This window comes from Wasmannia auropunctata, unplaced genomic scaffold (assembly GCF_000956235.1).
Source record: "Wasmannia auropunctata unplaced genomic scaffold, wasmannia.A_1.0 LD336083.1, whole genome shotgun sequence".
Classification (NCBI taxonomy): Eukaryota; Metazoa; Arthropoda; class Insecta; order Hymenoptera; family Formicidae; genus Wasmannia; species Wasmannia auropunctata.
In genome coordinates, this window is record NW_012026807.1 from 1,498,085 (window position 1) to 1,519,748 (window position 21,664).

The following is a 21,664-nucleotide window of genomic DNA, read 5'->3' on the forward strand; positions in this document are numbered from 1 at the left end:
GGGGGGGGAGGGTCATGCCGCTCTTCACGCATCAACCACCCCGCGGGGTAGCGGAGGATAGACGGCGGCGTTGCATGAAAAAAATATTCGCAGCCTAGAATGGATGTATTCGCGCCTTCGTGTGCGAAACCCGTCCATAAGGCTACACGTTAGAAACAGAGTGTACACGCGCTTCCGTGCGCGCGCGACGGCCGCGGTGTGGCGGCCGGCGGCGCGACCGCCTTCGTCTCTACACGCCTGTCGGCATAAAGCGTAACGGCGGGATAATTTTCCCGGTCGTAAAGCGACGCTTCGCCGGGCGATGGTGCAACTGCCGGCGAAAAGTGGAAACGGGAAAGTATAGGAAGGTTTACATGCCCCGCGTTGAATTATTCCACGGTAAACGGCCGCGCGAGAAAGAAAACGGCGCGGCGCAGCGGAGCGACTCGTGCGTCGCGACCCCGCGCGCGATCTTCACCCGTTCATTTTCTAATTTAGCGAACTGCATTAGAATGGAACTGCGGCGAAGCTCTCTCTTTCTCTCTCCCGTCGAAAGAAACGAAGGGGAGACTTCTTACGTCTGGTAATTCAATTTAATCGCGCGAATATAAAAGAACTAAAAGTCTTTGGAGATTCTTCCCTTTTTCTTGAAAATTCTACGTATTATACAAAGGCGTGGAAGTTTAATGAAATTAGGAAAGGGACGTTCGCCAGTAGGTATGCCATTAACTAAAAGCGTTTCGCTTATGAAAACTAGAGGAAAGATTTTCCACATTTAAATCAAATAATCTTTTTCTTTTTTTTTTGTGCGAATCGATTGCACGAAACGTTCTTTCAGCGTTGAACAGTTCATTTGTCGTCCGCCAAATATCAAAATTAATAATTTATGAAAATAGTACATATGTGTGAACAGCTCGCGGCGACACAGCCGCGATTTCCGCGTCGAAAAACGCGTATCTCCGGGGCCACTTATCGCGGTCTAAAAAGCACGACGGCGCGCCGTAAAGCGTTTTAAAGGACATGTCGCAACGGTCGCGTCTAGACGGGTCGCCGACGCTATTATCCGGGTCTCGTTAACGCTTATCTCTGCCAAACGGGAAGCGTCTACGCAACGGCGGCAGCAGCAGCAGCAGGCGGATTGCGCAAGTGTGCTCGCGTATACGTACCTACCAACGTTATACGGGGCCGCGCGCCGCGCGTTGCGCTCGCACTTCTACCTACGCGACGTGTCACGTTCTTGCGTCATGTTCTTGCGCTTTTCTACCTCTCTCGTTTTCAGCCTATTGACCTCCGGATACGCGTAATTAATCCCCTATAGACGCACACACGTCGTCGATATTACACACGCGACGTTCGCCGGCGCGGCGTGACGCGACGCGACGTGACGCAAAGCACGGCGCGACGCTAATATCGCCGAAGCTTTCGGGTCGCGCGCGCGACACGCTACCGTCATTCGACGCGATTTCTGACGCGAATTCTCGAAATCCTCGAAACAATCCTGCCGCCTCTCATTATTCTCCGAGAACCATCCGGTCGCGTGCATGTTTTCCGCGATACACGCTGCTTATCCGGCCAGCGTGAATATCATTCGTAGAACTGCATAGCTAGTTATTTTATTTCTTGTCTCACGTAACGTTACGACCGAAATCTTTTATATTCCTTTATGGAAAATATATATTTTACGTATAATTATATAATTTTCTTTTTCTCCTCTTCTTTATATGTAAATTAAATTATTTTCTTTGCTAATATTGTTCTATCAATATTACTTTTTCTACATACTTAATAATAACAACTTAATATGTAACTCTTGAAAGGAAATTTTTTGAGATGTAACTACGATTTATTCTTTCTTTACACTTGAATCACAAATCAACAAGAGGTCGATTAGACATTAATTTAATTAGATTTAAGAATTACGGCGCTGTATCCATTTATCTCCTCTTGCCATTAACTGTTCTGCGTTTGAAGTTACTGACGAGAAACGAAAAGTCTGCGCGAATAACAGATGACAGAGCGATCGCGTAACGAATATATGCGACGTAACTTGCGTGCAGCTTTCCGTAATACAAACGTAACGGGAGTTAGTCACTTCATAAATATGGCAATGTCAGAGCCACGGACTGGCGTCATGCAAATTGGGAAATTCACGGAAGGTCTGATGCATGCGCGTAGGATTGTTTCTCCTCGCGCGTTCGCGTATCATTTGACGCGCTCGCAACGCGTCGTACCGCAAACGAAACCGTTAGATCATCAAGTTCTGCACGAGAAATCCCTGCATATTCATACCCTTCACGTGAAATACCTTAGGATATATGCTCGACATTGTATTTTTTTTTCTTTTATAATAACGCGCAACGATAATCGATATTTGAGATCGAATAATTTTTAATTTCCACGCAGACAGATGTGAAGTAATTTATGAGATATATATATTTCCACGCATGTTATTAGACTAACAGGATTGCATTAGACAATTATCGCAGATATTCTGAGTCGTAATCAGGAAAATTGATCACGGGTATTATAAGAAACGGCTTGGCATGCCGATCAATGGACGAGGAATGATGAAACGTGTCTATAAAAGCGCCACCATCTGAATAGTTCATTGTTTAAAACATTGAAAATCGTTGCGCGACTGCAGATAATTTTCCCACGATTGAACGCTCTTTGCGGGGTCAACGCGAGCTCTCGGCGCAGTGTACCGGGCTTTATTATGCTCGCTCGCAATGCAGAACGTCAAGCGGTTTGATTTACAGTCACTCCGTACTCGTATCGAAGGCAAAGTATTGTATAAAATACGATTCGCCTCTCGTCGCTCGATGGCGAAACGTTTGCGTTAAGAAGGAAATGAAAAGGTTTCATAAAAAAAACTATAGGTTATAAAAAAAGTTTATAATTACGTAATGCATAGAGATATTAAATAGCGGCAGTAATTTATGATAGCTGTTATTGCTAAATTGTTATCTCTCTTGTAATTTAAGCGATTTCTATGTGACGTATATATACAACGCAATGATAAGCTTTATAGATTTTAAATCGAAGGATTTTTAAATAAAATAAACAATTTTATTTCATCAGACTTATTACTAAAGAGAAAATGTTTTACGAAAAAAAAAACTTCATTTTATTTCGACAAATTTAGTATATATCGCATTTCGAGCAGACGAGGTTACCCTAACGGGATTGTTACCCCATGGGACTAATTGCAAGGAAAAGGGTTCTTCCCCTTCTGTCTGATGTCAGCGTCGCGTTTTCAGAATTTCGATACAACAATACAATTCTGCCTTTTCGTCAAAGAGTTCTAAAATCTCCTTAATACAAAAGGAATAATTAGCTGCAGAAACATAGATTTAATTACACATTTTTCTTGCTTGAGAGTTTATTGTAAATCTTTCGTTTCTATCTAAGATTTATAAATTCTAATACTTTTCAATATAAAGCGACATAAGGCTGCATTATAGAATTCTCGTTTTATAAACTTGCTTTTTAATTTTTGATATAATAGATCGATAGAAGAGAGCTTTTCTTCTGTAAAAATTGCAACGTATACTCTTTCTGTGTTTTCAATCAAGAAGCGATTTCAATAATGTACAACATTAAAGGACACAGAGAAATTTATTTCAATTTTTGCCATCAAAATTTTAGATTGCTGATTTTTCTTCATGCATACGCTTCCCATATACAGTCGTAGTCGAAGTTACTCTCGTAGCGTTCGTTGGACTTCGATATGTTTGCTCGACATTGGCTTGCCGTCACTCCGTCATATCGTCGACGTGACTTTTTTGTCTCGGAGATTTTTCTCGATCCGAGGAGTGCACTTATTCCGAAGCAGTCGAAACAATCCGGCCCCTTATCGCTGGCGTTCCCCTTATATCCGCGCCCCATTCTCAGCTCCCTCCTTCCCCCTCGTATTCACATTCATGCGAGCACAGCCGTTTTTATGTATTTGCAGATCGCGAAGCGGAGACGGTTCTGACTTCGTCGCTCTTATTTTCTTCCTACGTCTCTCTCGCTCAAACGCAATGTAGCGCCGCGATCGGAGATACATTGTTTTTTTAATACGCTTCGTTTTGCGCGTCGAACGAACGAGGAATTGATCCGTTCTGTTTATTGAAGTCGAGTCATTCGCGAAATCTTGGAAACACTTTCATTGCGTAGACTTAGATTACGTCACGACTAACGAAGAACGTAAGAAGGGATTTAAGTCATCTTTATTTTTGCGCTGTCCAGCGCATTATCGGAATCGCTTCTTTATTCAAAATACAGAAAGAGATCTATCGCGATGTTTTGCAAGAGAGAAACTAAGTTCTCCGTGTTAAAACAGAAAAAAAACTTGTAAAACTTAAAGCTTTATTATAACACGTAATCTACCTTCTTAAGAATTTAAGAAACACTATTATATAAATTTCATTTTCTTATTTGAATCCTATAATTAGCTTAATGTCATCTTTTCAAGAGATTAATACTATTCTCCGAATGTATCTCTGAAGAATAGAGATTTATTTAACAAACGAGTCATTGATCATCGACCTTTAGACTGCCTGCAAAAAAATCGATAGCGTTTAACTCTTTCTATATATAAAAACTCTCCAGACGAGATGACCCCAAAAGTCGTCCAATCAGACTTCATAATAAATTCCAAGAAATACATCTAAAATATATACGTGTCTCTCTCTCTCTCTCTCTCTCTCTCTCTCTCTCTCTCTCGCAACAGATAATTTAGGAATTATGTATGGGCTACGAGAGCCGTTGTAGCGAAAGTTATTTACGTTGTACGATTCGTTGAGCCGTTCTCACCGATAATGCCGCGAATTTTTGCCCGCGATTCAATGGAAAATGAGTATGTGAAGCAGGAGATATGCGAACGCACATGCGACGATTTTAACGAAAGCTGCGATAGTTCTTTGCTCTTTGATTAATCATGTGACGTACATCGTAATTATATAGATAATCGTAATTATCTATAAAGAATCATGACTCGAGCCTTAATCTAGAAGTTGCTCCATTTTTAATTTCTATGTATTACTGCTGGAACTACATGTAGGTATATTTATCATTTACATATCATTGCATTACCGAAACCCCATACGATCTGTTCATAATTCGCATCGATCTCATCTTTTCGGTGGCGAGTTAATGCGATCATAAATTTCTTGCAAGAATCGAGCAATTCGTGGAAAATTTACGAGCATGTTCGTGGTCGCGAAATGAGATCGACGCGGCACGGCGGCGCGGCGTAACGCCGCGATGCGACGGCGGAACCAATTTGTCTTGCGACCTTGAGTGATAACAATAATTGGCAGGGCGATTACATTCGCGTCGCGGACAAAATACTACCGCCGCGCAACAGATTAGAGCTGCGCCTCTAATGGCACTAGCCGACATATCGCGGAAATCTAATCTAATCCTTCAGCCACGAGTGCTACTCGCATATAGTGCGTACCGAAATCCACGATCTTTGTTCTAGCATTGATCTACGGAATTTTCTTATATGCATTAGTAATTTAAAAAAAGAAAAGACTCTTATCGTAGGGAAGATTAATATTTTGAAATCTCTCCGATTATGAAATATTAAAGGCTAACAATTAACTAACGAATTGTAAAATATTTAATCCTTAGAACGGGATTGAGATATAGAATTCATTATTTTAGGAAGTTATAAAATTGAACGTGATATAAGGATGAAATAAACGCGAAATAAAACCGATGGTTGTCAGTGATTTTCGTATTGTATATAAAAAGATAAAGCATATATGAAAGGTATAAATATAATCATATATTTAAAAAATTCTTATTTCACGCAGGTGAATATCATTTAACGTGGGCATTATGAATGTCAAGTACGACATCCTGTAAAATTAATTCTTCGCAAGTCTTCGCGCGAAATACGTTTTCTCGTTACGACGCGACGTTCGGAAACTGACGTTTCGCGCGCTGGAAGGATTTCTTTTTTTAGAACGACCTTTATGCGCGAAGGTGTTAGCAGGTGCTGCGAAAGTATAGTCGCAGCGCTTTACAGCGAGTGCATGATGTATCCCCGGTGCATTGCCCTCATGCAGGGTGGCACGTTCTCCTCGATCGATACGTTTTACCAAACGACGACGACGGCGACGACGACGACAACGAAGAAGACGAAAACGACAATGAGGACGTTGAAAAGCATTTTGCGAGCCAGCGATTCTTAAGACGTTGCAGTTTTCCTAAGCGTGTTGATTAAATCACATGTAATTTTACAATCGAAAAATTTATTTTATTTGTTGCATTATTTAAATACGCGCAGTAAAATGTTATATCGATACTTTAAACGTTATTAACATTTTACAGATAACTAAAAATTATTTTAATATTATTTCTAATTTATATGTAAATATTTTTAATTTGCAATTTGATTATTACGAAATATCGCAGATTTTCTTGCTAGAAAAATTCCTTTATGATTAAAGATCCAATTTGATAGATATATAATATTATTTCAGCTTTAAGTTATGATTACGTTCTTGAAGACCGGTAGTATAATCGGCACGCAATTTATACTACAGCTGAAATTTACAAGATTTAAAAATTAAGGATATTATTAGGCAATCAACATCTAGCCTCGGCCGTATTTTAGCTCTTCTCTTTCATTATTTGTTGTATACGTATATCGAAATTGTCCTCTTATGATTTATTCTTTTATAAATGCGATTAAATAATATAAGCAAATAGTCGTTCATGATCATTTGAAGTGCGTGGGTGTTGCGAACGATGCCGGGTAAACAAAAACAAATGTAATCACGCCGAATCCGATTTGTACGATGCGATCGTGACAGGAGCAGGTAGTAAGAAGACTTACGAGCGGCGTTCCAGCTTGTTATCGTCGGATCAGTATCGCCGGCCAGAATCGTAAAAGAGATGTCTGCGCGATGCGCGAATTGATTGCGATATAACGTCGGCGGAAGCTCTTTCGAAAGGAAAGCAGTTGTCGTGCACACGAACGTGACACGCCTCAATTTTAGCTCTCGTTATTCGGAAAAAGGAAGGAAAAAAAAGAGATCGGCGCGGCGAACGATGACATATTTCACGCGAAGATATTTCGATTAATATCTTTTCTAACGGAATGGAACGTAGAAATAGGAAATTCGAAGATACATATCTCAACATTTTAAGATATGCACGTATTTTGTGCGTATTATTACAATTATTTCTTATTCTTATTTTATATTTATGATAATAAACATGTTATTTTTGATAGTTACATGTAGTAAATCTTATAAACTGCATTTTCGCCCGCCCTGAAGCATCATAGGGTGATGAAGAGTGCATGTGCACTTCGCCCGAACACAATATTTGCAACGGGCGTAAGATTAAGACGACGACGAGGAGATTGCGTAATCTAAAAGACGCACACGGAGCGGCGGCGCGGACGTCAAAAATTATACGCGCTTTATCGGCGACGTGCGATTGGCTTGACGTATATTTTAATCGTTGTTTGTCGGCATGAGCTTCGAAGCACGACATTGATCGAACTGCGTATAGGTAACTTCAGACAAATATTATGTCTTTTTTTTTGGCAAATACCTTCTGGAAAAAATTATTTTCAGCCGATTGTCTCCGGTAGAAAACATTCATGGCAAAAAATCTCGCAAAAAAAAAGAGAGAAGAAAAATGCCTTAATGCGTACTCTCGTGTTTATATTCCGCAAACATTGTTTTTTTTCTGAAAGTCCAAGAAAATTATTTCTTCTCATCTTTTCAGATACGAATATTTCTCTCTTTTTTTGTTTCTTTTTCTTAAATCGGTCACGGTAGTATGATCCATTAGTCAGCAGAATAAAAGTCAATTATTTATAATTATCGGCCAATCAACAGCAATTACTCACGAGATATATCCTCGCTTTCGATTTCGATATTCGCTCGATTATATTGTCCCGTTATCTCAGCGGCGGAAAATAAACGGCGAGATATGCGGCGGTTCGTCGATCGGCGTAAACTGCCGGCATCGTTGGAATCGCGAACGCGTGTGTTCGCGAGCGCGAAGTTACATCCACGAAGTTCCTCGAAATACCGCTTTGTCGTCGCCGGGTGACTTTGACGTCCCGGGAGAGGGTGTAGCTCCGGGCTCCGGGGGGAGGTGTAAGTTTCTCGGGGAGGGCGTATAATATCTGCGAAGCGAACGATCGATGCGACGAAGTTTACCCTTTTCTGAAACTGCAATTTCAATCGATCGACGATGGAGAGGAGGGGGGCAGGAAGGGCGAACGACGGGGACGAGGACGAACGACGATGACGGCAGTGTCACGTTTCCGAGCGCAGCGCAGCGGTATCGAGCCGGAGCCTGTGCAACTGCGACAGGCGACTAGCGGTTTTATGGTCCACCGAGGTGCCAGCGTGGTTCGGGGAGAGCCATAAAGTCCGTTACAACATCACCGTCCGCGGGGCTTTTGCGAGCCGCTATGGCGTTTCAAGCACCGATGGCATCAGCCCGAGCGAGCAGTTCCGGTCCCTTCGCCGCTCGCCGGTTAACTCTATCTCCGATCGATCGACCGAACGACCTCGCGCTCTCGTCACTCTTTCATCCTCTCTCGTTCGTCCTCCGCGTATCCGGGTTGTGCTCGTCTCTCGCCCAGGCCAACGACGTTCGTCCTCGCGAAAAATTCAATCCTTACACAATACACGTATACGGAAACGTGAAATATAACAGTATGTCATCTAATAATAAACGGCGCGTGCACGAAAATGAAGGCAATTTCGATTTAATGTTTTCAGGCCACTTAGGTCTATTTGCTGAGAAAAAAAATCCGATTTTTTTTAGAAATTGTTTCTGCATGTGACTGCAGAATGTTTTGAGACGCAGAAGATGCTTCACTTCTACAATTATTTCCATCATAGATTCATTTGTGGAATTATGTATCGAAATTAACGTTTCGAGTAGTAATGAACTATTTTCGGTTGAGATTTGGATAACGCTCGTGTTACGTCGTGACAACTGCGATATGATATAATATAATATGCGATATAAGTCTAATCAAATGATCCATCAACTACTCTGTCAGTTTTGAATTAGAATCGCGTGAAATTCATCTCGAAAAGAGATGAAAGGAAATCGTATATGCACCAAATATAGTATTCCTATATTCGGCACATATAATAAATCCTTTTACTCGAAGAATGACATTGGTTCTCGTTTTGAAATATATACGCTCGGACGAGTTTCTCTTTGGATTACTAGCATCCTGTTTTTCTTCATATAAGAGTGTTATCTCAAAGATCTTCACTCTTTTTAATCTCATCAAGAAAACTCTTTTGTAGAAATAATAAAGAAATTCTCTTTTAAGTTGCAGAAATAATAAAGATACTCTCTTATATAAGTTTTTCGTTTAGAAACGCGATTTAAAAAATATCAGTACGCCTAATTATTTGTTTTGAATTATTATAAATAGCAGTAGTAACATAATATTTACAAAGATAAAAAGTGGAGAACAAAGTATATAAATTCACAAAAATTTATTAATACGAGATAGATGCATTAGATATAAAACACGTTAAATATGAGGAAAATGAAAATTCCAAAGAGAATTATATAAAATTATATCAAAAAAGCAGTGACAATATAGACGCGAGCAATTATCATAAATTCATAATTTATGATCTTTTAGAATTTGTGGACGAAAGTCAACAAGAATTACAACTTGCACAAAGCGTGTATCGCGCGAGATAGCGTTATCGGAATACGAGAGCGCTTGATACGATGCGAAGCGATTCTGAAAATATCCGCATATCTCTGATCGAAGGGTTTGCCCCCGGCGCATCTGCATTATATTGGTAACGAGCGAGCGTGATGTTATGCTGCAAGTCGATCGATAGGAATGGTACGCGAGCAGCGCGAACGAGCATTCATCCCTCTGTGTGTCAGTCGCTCCTGTCGTTGCTGTCTCCGCCGCGCACCCTCGCTCTGTTGTCGTCGCAGCAACAGCCGCCGCCGCCGCTGCCGCCGCCGCTGCCGCCGCTACTGCATCCCTCTTCCGCTTTCCCTTTCGACGGCCTCGGACGAGCGCGAGAATGCAAGCGGAGGGGTGCTGAAAACCCCTTTAAAGCTTTAACGCGACCGACCGACCGACCCATCAGTCGTTAACGCGCGCACGTGCCAGCGAATGTTCGCGAGGGAGGAAGACTTCCGCGTCGACTCTTTCGCTCGAAAAACCGCGATCAAATTGTCATAAAAATCATATCAGAAACGTTGTTAACTTCGGCACAGAGCGGCGGCTGGAAATCTTTGCTTATGGAAGCAAAATCAATAAAGAAATAAAGAATTTTCTCCAGAATTTCCTGTTTTTTTTAATCACAATATATTGTTTATATAAATATATAATATATAATTGTAAATATTATTCTAATTAATAACTAAGATTTTTGAAAATTATTTCTGTTAATATCTGATTCATCCAATTATAATCAATACAATTGTAGAGCTTGTAGTAAATTTGCAGCAAAATTATTTTTTTAACATAGCGGTAGCATTGATTTAGAAATAATTTGTATTTCTGTCTCATAAAAAAAAAGAAATATATAATACATCAAAATATCAGAGATATACGTCAATATATTATGTAATTAAATATGTGAAAAATCTATAAATTTGGTCCTAAACATCGCGATTGAGGTAACTTCCGGACACGCGACGACGGCTTTCACGGTCGTCGCAGCATAGACGATCGATCTATTTCGATCTACAGCCAATTGAACGGACGTGTGCGTGTACCCGAAGACGCAACGCGGAACGAAAAGGAAAGCGCGCGAGTCGCGAGTGCGTTTGCACGCGACCTCGTTCTTTCGCCGTGCTCGTCGGCACTTGAAGCTCGTACGACCTTCTCCGTTTTACTTCTCGAGGTGTGCACGGACCACGCCATCCTGTGGTACCGTCAACTGTCACGACGTGACGTTTCTCGGCCCGCCTCTTACGAGCGTCTCGTATGCGTGCGTGCGTGCGTGAGCAGATGTTTTAAACCGGATCCGCGAAGGGAACGAGCGAAGAAATTTTCGCTGAAAGTAAGAGAAAACGATTGAGTTTCGGCTAATCGAGGTTTTACCTGAGACGCAATTATCTGAATTATACAAAATCTGTCGGGATTATGTCGTAAAATTTAGAATCACGCAAGATCTAAGAAAAAGACGGCTAATTAGTTTCAAACCTTTAGTTAATTCTAAATAATCTTTCCGAGGAACTTCGAAGAATTGTCAAAGTCACTTTCATAACTTTTGAATTGTGTTTGCATTATGAACTTTATACCGTTTGGTTCAAGACTAATTTATCATTACAAATCAATGCATGCCGTTTGAAATCAATTTTGCGAATAAAAAATATCTTTGTCTATTATTCCTTCCTATAAAAAATGCGCATTTTCATCAGTGCACATGTTTATCATATGTATGAATTGATAATTTTTCTTTAAAGCGATGCGCACGTTTCCCGTGTTTCACGATGACAACACGGGATCACGAATCAAAAAGTATTTCGAATGTCCGTTCGATTGTATGAATAATCAACATCACAGAGAGGAATTAATCCTGCGGATATAATGATATGATTTATATGCAATTATTTACGTGAACCGAGTGCAACGGCACTAATATCTATATCCACGTATAGCAGGCGCTCTCCTGATCGAATGGTCGAGCAATTTCATTTTCTGCACTAATTTATTCACGACCGTAGCGGAGGGCTCACGATCGCAACCCTTTTCCTCGGCGCCGGATAATAGCAGTCACCACATGCGCGCGCTTTATACGGCACGAGCATCTTCGTACTTTTCGACACGAATACCTTCCGCCGGAATTATACGAAATTTGGAATCTTTTTTTTTCTGTGATCTCGAAACATTTGATGAACTAATCGTATTAAGGGCTATTTCCGACCTTTTGTAGATTTCTTTATCATTGAAAGAATAACAAAAAAAATTGATGGAGGTCGCGATTTATTAAATTGTACATCATCGTCATCAAACGATTTCTGAAGACAATAATATTCAGCCATTCACAGTGATGCTTTTTACTATCAAATGTAGCCATTTCTTTTTATCTGTAGAAAGTAGAACGATAATAATATCGTTGCGTTAGACTGACAGCACCGGAAATTTTGCAACGATGCATCGAAAACATCTCGATGTTTTCGCGTGATAATATGATGTACCACGCTACACACATCCCGCGTATTTTTTCAAAGGCGTAAACACGATGGTCGATTTTGCAGATGCTGTCGGTGAGCCAAGGAATGGAGGTCGGCAGCAGCGGACGCGGTGCATCGGCGGAAGATGACCCGACCGCCGGTGCGGTCGGCAGTGGAGTCGGCGGCGGCGGTGGCGATGGCGACGATACCAGAAGACGTCGAGATATACAGGCGGTGATGATCGCCGCGGCGAGGGATCGCGCGATCCGCGCGGAGAGCGTCCGGCATGATCTCGCCCTCAATCTGCCGCCGCGACTCGAGCTCCCGGACGGCGAGGAGCATCCGTACGGGGCGCACCCAGATCTTCACCTTCGCAACCCGGAACAGGTGAGAGAGAAGCGCGGGGAGTTGGGGCGAGAGACTCGGATGAAATAGCGCGATCGAGCGGCTTGACAGACTCGGCGAATGCCCGCGAGGATTCGAACCATTCAAGAACAGATCTCTTTATTTCTCTCTCTTTTTTTTAAGTGTTTTCATTTACGACCGTTTTCTCCAGAATTCGTTTTTTTTTTTAAGTGTTTTCGTTTACGACCGTTTTCTCCAGAATTCGTAGTTGCTATTTTTACCATTATAGCGTCGCAGACTATCGTTTAAAAATACAAGAATTTCAATATTATTATTCTTAAAAGACAACGTATTATTCTCTAAATCGTGAATAGTAATTTTTTTGATAAGCATTGCCAGATCTTTACTTTTATGACGAGTTTAACGCTGTAAGATTATACTTGCAGTATGTTGACACATGTCTTCGCTGTCCATTGCCTTATACAGTTGGGAGAATGACCGAAAAACATATTTATTTATTCGCTTCCTGTCCCTCCGCGAATTCTCAGGTTCAAGTACTCATTATGCCTCGTCATCGTTACGCAAGCAAGAATATTAAACTTCGAACACACGCGCTTGAAGTACGATCGATTTAAAACTACCGTAATCACCGTAACTCATAACTGCAATACAAATTTACATTCTAGAAATTATAGTCTAAAGATATATAAAATAAGAGAGTAAAAAAATAACTTAAAATTGTTAAATCTCAAACTGTATGTAGAATTGATTATTTAACTTTAAATTATAAATTTAACATTTTAAAAATTTCTGCAAAGCATCTTGACGTTATGAATGAGAAAATAAATAAATTCTCTTACAATAAATTAATTTTGTGCGTATGTTTATAATTTATTTATGTTTGCTTATGATTTATTTATACGCTCAAATATTTTGTTTTTTATATTATTAATTTAAAGCCTGAATTTAATACACATATATGCAGCACAAATAAAAAATATGATTTTATTAATTTTCTATCATATATATTTCGTGTCATAAAATAATTCTTAAAAGCAATTTCTTGTATTTTCTTATTTCGAATCCTTTAGAAGTTTAAATGATTACAATTTCATTTTGACTTTGTTTTCACTTTTGCACTAATTATTTTCTTTGCAAGAAAGACCTGCGCATTAAGAAAATATAATTTTTTATGAAGCAAACATAAATGTCTGCTCTATAAAAAAATATATACTTTTATTTGTTCAAACATTAATCATGTTCAAATAAAACCTGCAAAAAACTTGCATATATCCGATATAAGATGATCGATGTAGATGTTGTCAAATATTAAAGCCTAAGCTCAATTATCTTAAATTTCAAAGAGCGTGGATATTCTGTTCTTTATCCTTTGCTCGATTATAACGAATTTTCTTGTTTTCAGGAGAGCGAGATTTATCAGAAGTGCGTGCGGGCGCCGCCGAATCGCACGGTGTTCGATAGCGAGAGTCCGCCGCCTTATCGGACGCCAAGTAGCAGCCAGCATCTCCACCCGGGACTGCTCGACATGCCCGGCGACCGGGTGACGCGGAGTCAGAGCCCCAGCAGCAGCAATTTGTTGTTAAATACCGCACGCTCCATGTTCAAGATGTTCCCGAGCCATACGACGCCATCGTCGACGTCGATGCCGGTCAACAAACCGCCCTTTTCCAGTTATTCCGAGTCCAGTAGTAATGTGAGCAGTAATCTGAGCAGTAGCAATCTGTCCAACATCACCGTGGTGCCCTGCGAAACCGACGAAAGCCGGCAAGAGCAACAGCAGCAGCAGCAGCAGCAACAGCAACAGCAACCCCAGCAGCAGCAATTCCATCAGAAGGTCTGATCCGCGGCGTCCTCCTTCCTTGACGCCGTTGTCGTCATTGTCGCAGCCGCATCGTCCGACCTCGAGAACGAACGATGGTTCTCAAGATTGTTCTGCGCGACTGCAACGACAATGACGACGCCCTTCAAGACTGACTCACGGGAGAGGCTTCAACATAGGATAAATTCCATCGATCATGTTCCATCGTGTTCAACAACGTGTATTGCATACACGCGAGAGAATATAATATCCTCCCGGCCGATGGTATCCTCGTTGAATCATTCTTCCGACGTTCTTCTATAATGAGAGAAAGCGAGAGAGAATGTGTGTGTGAGAGAGAGAAAGAGAGGGTCGCCGTTCGTGGCCTAAAGGAGGGCCGGCGGAAGTGTGAGAGAAGCCGGCTCCTGTAATGACTGAAAAGTCAAATCAATCATCAAGACTGCGCTCAATCGCCGTGCGTTGGTTCGCGCCTGTCCTCTTTTTTTTTTCGACCGGGAGAATCGATGCGCCGTCGCCGCCGCCGTTGTTGACGTGTCCCATTGTGCAATTCCACACGCGGCCAGTGTCTAGCCTAGATCTCAGATTATTTCGAAGCGGTAAGCACGAGGATTTACGATGTTGCGTCGGACGTCGAAGAGGATGGAAGGGGAGGAAGAATGGACGGGGCGATCGAAGCCCGGAAAGCGTGGAAAAGTGGCGTTACCAACGCGCGACGCGAAGCGATGGCCTACCCTGGAACGAGGGGCTCCCCGGTCCGGGAATTGGACGGCGAGAAGTTTCGCTTCGAGGTGAAACGGGGTGCGAGGTTCGCGACTACTCGCGCGATACCGATTCGGCAAAAATCGGAGCGGATCCGCCGGTCACCCTCTTCCAGCTCTCGATCGGGAGGCTCGATCGTCGAATCATCGCGGAAGTTTGTTCATCGCGACGAAGACTTAGTAAATTATTTATTGTCGATATAACATTTTATTCGCGACGAGCGGCTGCTGCGCGACGGCCGGACGGGGCAAGTGCGGTTACACGCGATGGTGGTTGTGAAGAACAGGAAAAAAAAAAGGAAAAAAAAACGGACGAACGGGACACGAGTTGTATGAGCGAATTCGTTCGGTTGCGTGAGTGCGAGACCAGGCGTGCGTACGAGTAAATGCAAGCGCGCGTGTGCGGAACGAGTAGAACGAAAGACGCGCAAGAGGCGCGGCTAATTGCAGGGTCGAGAGGGAAAAAAAGGGAAAGAAAAAAAAAGACAGCGAGAGGAGAGGGAGAGAGAGAGAGAGAGCGGGATCCGCGCGCGCGCTCGCGCGTGTTTGTGTATGCGTGTGAGGAGTTGTGTAGGGGGATAATGTAGTGCCAAGAGTGAAAACGGGAACTCTGTACATATTAGACTAGGTAGTTCAATATCAATATACTTATTACGACTAAAAAAAAATGATATGCTACATACCGATTTAAAAGTAAAACATCAAACATACGTTACAAACACGCATACCATTAAAAAAACACGAGATGGCCGGCCGTACGAAACTATAATGGGACGCGCACACACATACACACCTCCGATATGCAAATGTATATTCTTCTGGCAAAGTCAAAGTGTTGAATATGTTCTACCTCGAATGCTACATATGTGCACTTGATGCAATCAGTAACATTGAATCTTTTCCGGTATAGAGATTAGAAATAATTATAAGGGAAATTCGTCGATCTCTTATTTTAAAGATTATGTGTTCGTAATCATTAGATGTTCAATCGTAATCATTATAAGTAGTAAAATCGATGTACTGATAATTTATTCAAATGAAAAGTAAAAAGAGAGAACAAATGGTCGTCTGTTACATCGATGCGTAATTTTTAGAGTAATTTTTAAGTGAGATTTTCGAAATTTCTTGCAACTCAAGTAGCTGGGACGGAAAGGATTAATGATTCCCCTAATCAGCATTGCATTAACTATCGCATAAGTTCTTTCTCTTTAGATTAGATTTATGTCGTAATATACAGGGAGGAAAACACAAATGCAACTGTTCGTCACGGTTACATTGATACTTCTGGTTAACTAACTCTTGCTTTTTAGCAATTGCCCATCTCTTATTAAGTTAACTATTCGTGTAACTACAACAGAGAAAGAGAAAAGAAGGAAAATTTAGTTCATCAACGCCATATTGAGTTAAATCCAATCGACGTTAATACAACCGGTAATTAACGATCGACCATAGTGCATTCGTGCATCGAGGAAGAATCGAATGATCGTTATTTGTTCGATAAACATTTGTTTTGCAGACAGAGTACGTTTGTAATGGCGGCGTGCATACAAGAGTACATTTGCAATGCAAATCTATGAGAATGCGCATCCCTTTCGCGTTCCGCATGGCTCGCCCCTGTGTCCGACATAACGCTATCTTTATTATTATTCAAATAGATAAGGCCTCAGTTTTGACAAAATAGGACGAGTTCTGCTCGAACGAGGATTCGAATTCGCTAATGCGTTTTTAACAAATAATTACATTTCAGTATAATTTATTCTCAAAAATCGATAGAATAAATATCAAACTTTAACGAATATGTTAAATATCCTGCCTAAATAGCCATTACACGGCCCATAGTTTTGCAAATCATTAAACCATCACGTAATTTTTATTGGAATTACTGTTAAAATATTTCTAGTATTGTCTCTCGTAAAAGTATAGAGGTTTAATTAAAATTTTAAGATCAAAATATCGGCTATGTGTAATGCTTGTGCGGAAACGCCTTGTCGACTTTGAATCTCAGTTTTGAGACAGAGCGAATCACTCGATTATTTCATGAGAAGTCACCAATTATTATTGTATTTCTTAAGGGTCCGCGACGCAGGGAGAAATTGCAATGAAATTATACCGATACGTTTCCCTTTGTGATTACGGATCGTGCGTGGCGTACGAGGAATGCGCGAGACAGGAAGGCAGGTGGCACGCGTAGAGCGGAATAATCTCTCGTGTGCACTTCGTTGGCGTTAATTTCGCGAGCTTCCGCTTCGTTTCCCGAGAAAATGGCCGGGTTGGCGCCCTTAGATAACTGTTCGGAATTCCGTTAAAAGTGCACGAAACTCTCATTTTTTATACCACCGCCCGTGCGTATCCGCGACGCGATTTCGTCACAAATCGCTCGACACAGCAAGATTCAGCATTCGACGTGCGTGAAAGTGTAATGTCATCTTGACGGCGAGGTCCTAATCATCGTTAACGAAATTCTTCCCAAGAGGAAAATTGTAAAATTTTAATCTTTGTGTGTGAAAGTGTCCGGGCATATTACGCCCCGCACGGCGACGGTTGTTTCGTTTCATGTTCATTAAAAATGTCGCTGTGTGGCGAGAGTCGAGGGAGAAAATATCGTCTTTCTGTTTCACCTTTGAGATGTGTTCACGCGCATGCAATATTAGGCGGCGAGGTTTAATTGTATTCTATGTAAAAAAAAAATTAGCGCGTGTACGGAGCGAAGCGATCGAGAAGGAATATTGGCAAAGATGTTTCTTTTTTTTTTCTTCTTTTCGAATTCTCACTTCTATATTGCCCTTTCATTCGCTTTCACCTTCTTCGCTGATTACAATCTCATTGTCTCGTGCGCGCGTTTCTCTTCCGTATGCAAAAGGAAGGATATAATTTGTATGTACATGCGTATTGGGAAAGCGGATGGATTGTGACGAGCGGAGAAAACGAAATGCGGACGAGAGCGCAGAACAGAAGTGAATTCGAGAAAAGGAAGTGCTGTATAATTCGATGGGTCCTGTGCAAGTTTTTGGTTAAATTTGCGACGTCGTCGACTTAGATTGAATTGTAAAAAAAAAACACGACGGCGCGCGAGCGCGAGATATTTTAGACGATAAGTTCTAGGCGAAGTGAAATTTTTAGCAAGCTATTGTCGATTACTATTATCGCTATCAGACATCGTGATATATCTAGCAATTTGTTAATTGGGATTTGATGAGAGGTGCGAGACGTATGAATATAATCGTGGCCTTTCGACACGAGAGAGAGAGAGATAGAGAGAGAGAGAGGAGAGAGAGAGAGTAACGAAAGCGATCCTGTTGAAAATATCCTTTTGCCCGTCCGAATTCACGGTTCAACCTTCGAGATTGCTATTTTAAGCGATTTGAAAATCGGAATTACATATTACTTTGTATATACTAATCATTTTGCAAAACTGCTCAACTCACAAAATTATCAATCAAACGCTTTAGACGCTCGAAAGGAAAAGAAATAGTGATATTTAATTAGTTTCAATCATCATGTTATCGAGAATTGAGCGAATTTGATAAATGACTGATTATCAAATGCCGCACTTCGAGCAAATAAGATTCCATTCTCAGCAATCTCATCATCACGCGAGGCGCTGGCTTGATCGTGGCATCGTCTGCGATTAGTAGCAGCGCGCAACGTCAGCAGACTCCGCGGCGGAATCGAAACCGTAATGTTTCAAAGTCCATCGCTAAATACGAGCGAGGAAGCAATGAGATAACGGAAATGTGGCGGAAGCGGAGACTAAAGGTCAATTAGAGCCGTAAGACTCCGGCTACAAGAGAGCAAAATTGAAGACACATCCGATCTTTTACCTATTCACAGTGGAGAAATAACGTATCATGAGTGATGGGATTGAATTACTTTTTTCAACTCTTTTTATCACCATATTTTCAATTGCCAAGAGTCTCCGCTTCGCGTTTTCAATTTCGTCTTGATTTTCCATCGTTACGGACGGGCTTTCGAAGCGAGACGGTTGACCGAACGATCTGCAGCTCTCGCACGATCAAAATCCAGCCGCGAGATCAAGCCGGCGACTGCCGATTAATCTAGTCACGTTGAGCCATGCGTCCGGCTGGGGAAACGATCGCGGCCGCTGATCCACCGATTCGGATAATACAGCCGATACCGTCGTCCTCGTCGACGAATTTAGCGGCGGAAAGGATAAGACACACACACACTCTTTCTCTCTCTCTCTCTCTCTCTCTCTTTCTTAGGCGCAATGTGATTTCCCAAGGTGTTCCAAAATAATTCGCGTCCTCCCTCCGGCGAAATTGCGACGCGGAGCGGAGCGGTTGCAAGCGGGGTTCAAAAGTGGGGATTCCCCCTTTTAAAGGCTTTCGTTTCTAAGCTGTAATTATAATTGTACTGTTGATAAGATCGGTATGTCTAGTCCCTCGCGGTGGAAGGGAGGTCGAGAGAGCTTCGCCATTGTCCCTCTCGCGAAATCCACCCCTGTAAGTCTTTCGACCAATCGAGCCTAATTTTTTTTTCCCTTATCTCTTCCTCCCATTATGTCACCCTTGGCGTGGATCTGTCTGATCGAATTGACTCGCGAGTTTGCATTGTCGTCAATCGGTCTGCAAAGATTCCACGTGAATCTTGAATCATTTCGTTACTTCCAGTTCTCTTTTGGTTTGCTTTAATACGTTTTAATTGAAAATTATTGGAAAATTCGCGCGTTGTATGATACCGAAATGGATCGAAGAACTTCGAAAACGTGGACCGATTGATGGATGCAAAATTGCGAATCGAATTAAACAAATGAAATCACTAGGGATGATGTCTCGCCGTTGTTCGTAGGTACGTTGCGTCCTGCAGTCAGCCCTCCTACTGTTGCGTGCTAATAAGGGAAGATTCGTAACATGAAACTCCTCTTTATAACCGTTTTATTCTCGCAAAAAAAAACGAAGGGAATTAATGAGTCATGTTACGAGCTCGCCTTATCGGTTCAAAAGTGTTATCCGAGAGACAGAGAGAATGAGAGAGAAAGAGAGAGAGAGAGAGAGAGATAAGTGCGTTGCAGAGGAGCGTGACAAAGGCAGAAATCACTGAACTTTGTACATATTGGAATATACGCTTTCTCATATTTCTTACATGTCGGGAAAAAGCGTTCAAAGGGATAGCTTTGTCTTTTAACTGCATAGGCGTTAAAAGATTTGTCTCGAAAATTCAGTGTTCATTATGTAGTTAAGTATATATTTTTTCTTTTATATAAAATAGATCTTTATATGTAAAATATATATATGTATGTGGCGCATATACATACATACACAGTACACACACGTACACAAATACACACACACATATATATAAAGGTCTACTTTAAAAGGTTTACGTGTATACATATATTAGATCGCACTGAGAGAGACAATGCTACTTTGAAACGATCTTTTTCTCGACTGACATTTTGAACGTCAATGCGCGTTCCGGCGTGTACAGAGTTCCGTGGCAGAAATAAAAGACAGAACTTGTCGCGTCATTCGACAAGTTCAAACAGCAAAAAAATTGTTCAACCGTGGCAATGCGCGAGAGCGGGCGAGAGAAAGAGAGAGAGAGAGAGCGACAGAGAGAAAGAGATAGCGGAAATCAGGACTCCTTTTTTTTTTTAACGTAATCAATCGATGTCGTAGGAACAGTGTTAAAGTAGTAGATCGCTTCTACCGAGAGTAACACGAAAAAAAAATCAAGATGCAAAGTTAAAAAGAAAAATCTCATCTCGAAGTAAAAAAAAAAACAGTTCGCGCGGCTCGTCGCGAGAAGCAATGGGAAGGAGAACGGAAAGAGAAGGAAAAAGGAAGAGATCGCGCGAGTTCGTGCCGCACTCGGAGAGAGGCGCGTCGCGCTTGCGAAATTACACATTTCGAATGCGAGTCACGTTCGTTCGAGCGCGCCATGGCGGGGCGAAAGAGAGAGAGAGAGAGAGAGAGAGAGAGAGATAGAGCGCGTGAGAGAAAAAGAGCGAGAGAGAGAATGAGAGATATGAAAGGGAGTTCTTTTTATACACTATAGAGAGTCGTACCACAACTATCACATAGGGAAAGAAGAAAAAGACATGTTCGTTGTTCACTGCTCTGGCTTGCTAGGAAAAAAAAAGAAAAAGCAAACAATGTAACACACGACGGGGCCGGCGGGAGGGGAGACTGCTCGAATCGCGATTGAGGCGCTTGATAAAGACCGAAAGCCCGCGGGCAGCCCTTCCCGTCCCTGCCTCCAATATAAATCGGCAACACTTCGACATTGCAAGATTATTGGTGTACTTATCACGCAGTTTTCTACAAAATAAAGAAAACGGTTTTGACAAAAAAAAGTACAGAGGGGACGAAGCGTTTCTGCGCGGCAGTTATTTCACGAAGACACCTGTTTCCTTGATCCGCCCATTCCTAAGACGCAAACATGTGCATGCTAATTTTAGGTTTTACAATTATATTATAATTTATTTGTTGATTCGGAGAGAGAATTCGCTGCGATAGCGATATGTATATAATAACAGAGTAAATTGAACTTCTAAAAACTCGTATTTATATCCCGCACATTTTTTCCGCTAAATCTTATTTTAAGTTGTCAATATAAAATTTTGCATATATCATAA

At 41.6% G+C, this 21,664-nt stretch overlaps 1 protein-coding gene across 1 annotated transcript in view; it reads left to right on the forward strand.

Annotated features, from left to right (window-relative positions):
* LOC105448629 (mitochondrial distribution and morphology protein 34-like) overlaps positions 1-21,382 on the forward strand; it is a 71,360-nt gene extending 49,978 nt beyond the window's left edge. Inside the window, exons 3-4 of the mRNA XM_011687309.1 lie at positions 12,208-12,510; positions 13,892-21,382. Coding sequence (XP_011685611.1) covers positions 12,208-12,510; positions 13,892-14,329 — 741 coding nt within the window. The 3' untranslated portion in view covers positions 14,330-21,382. The remainder of the gene's footprint in view (positions 1-12,207; positions 12,511-13,891) is intronic.
* The last annotated feature ends 282 nt before the right edge of the window (positions 21,383-21,664 follow it).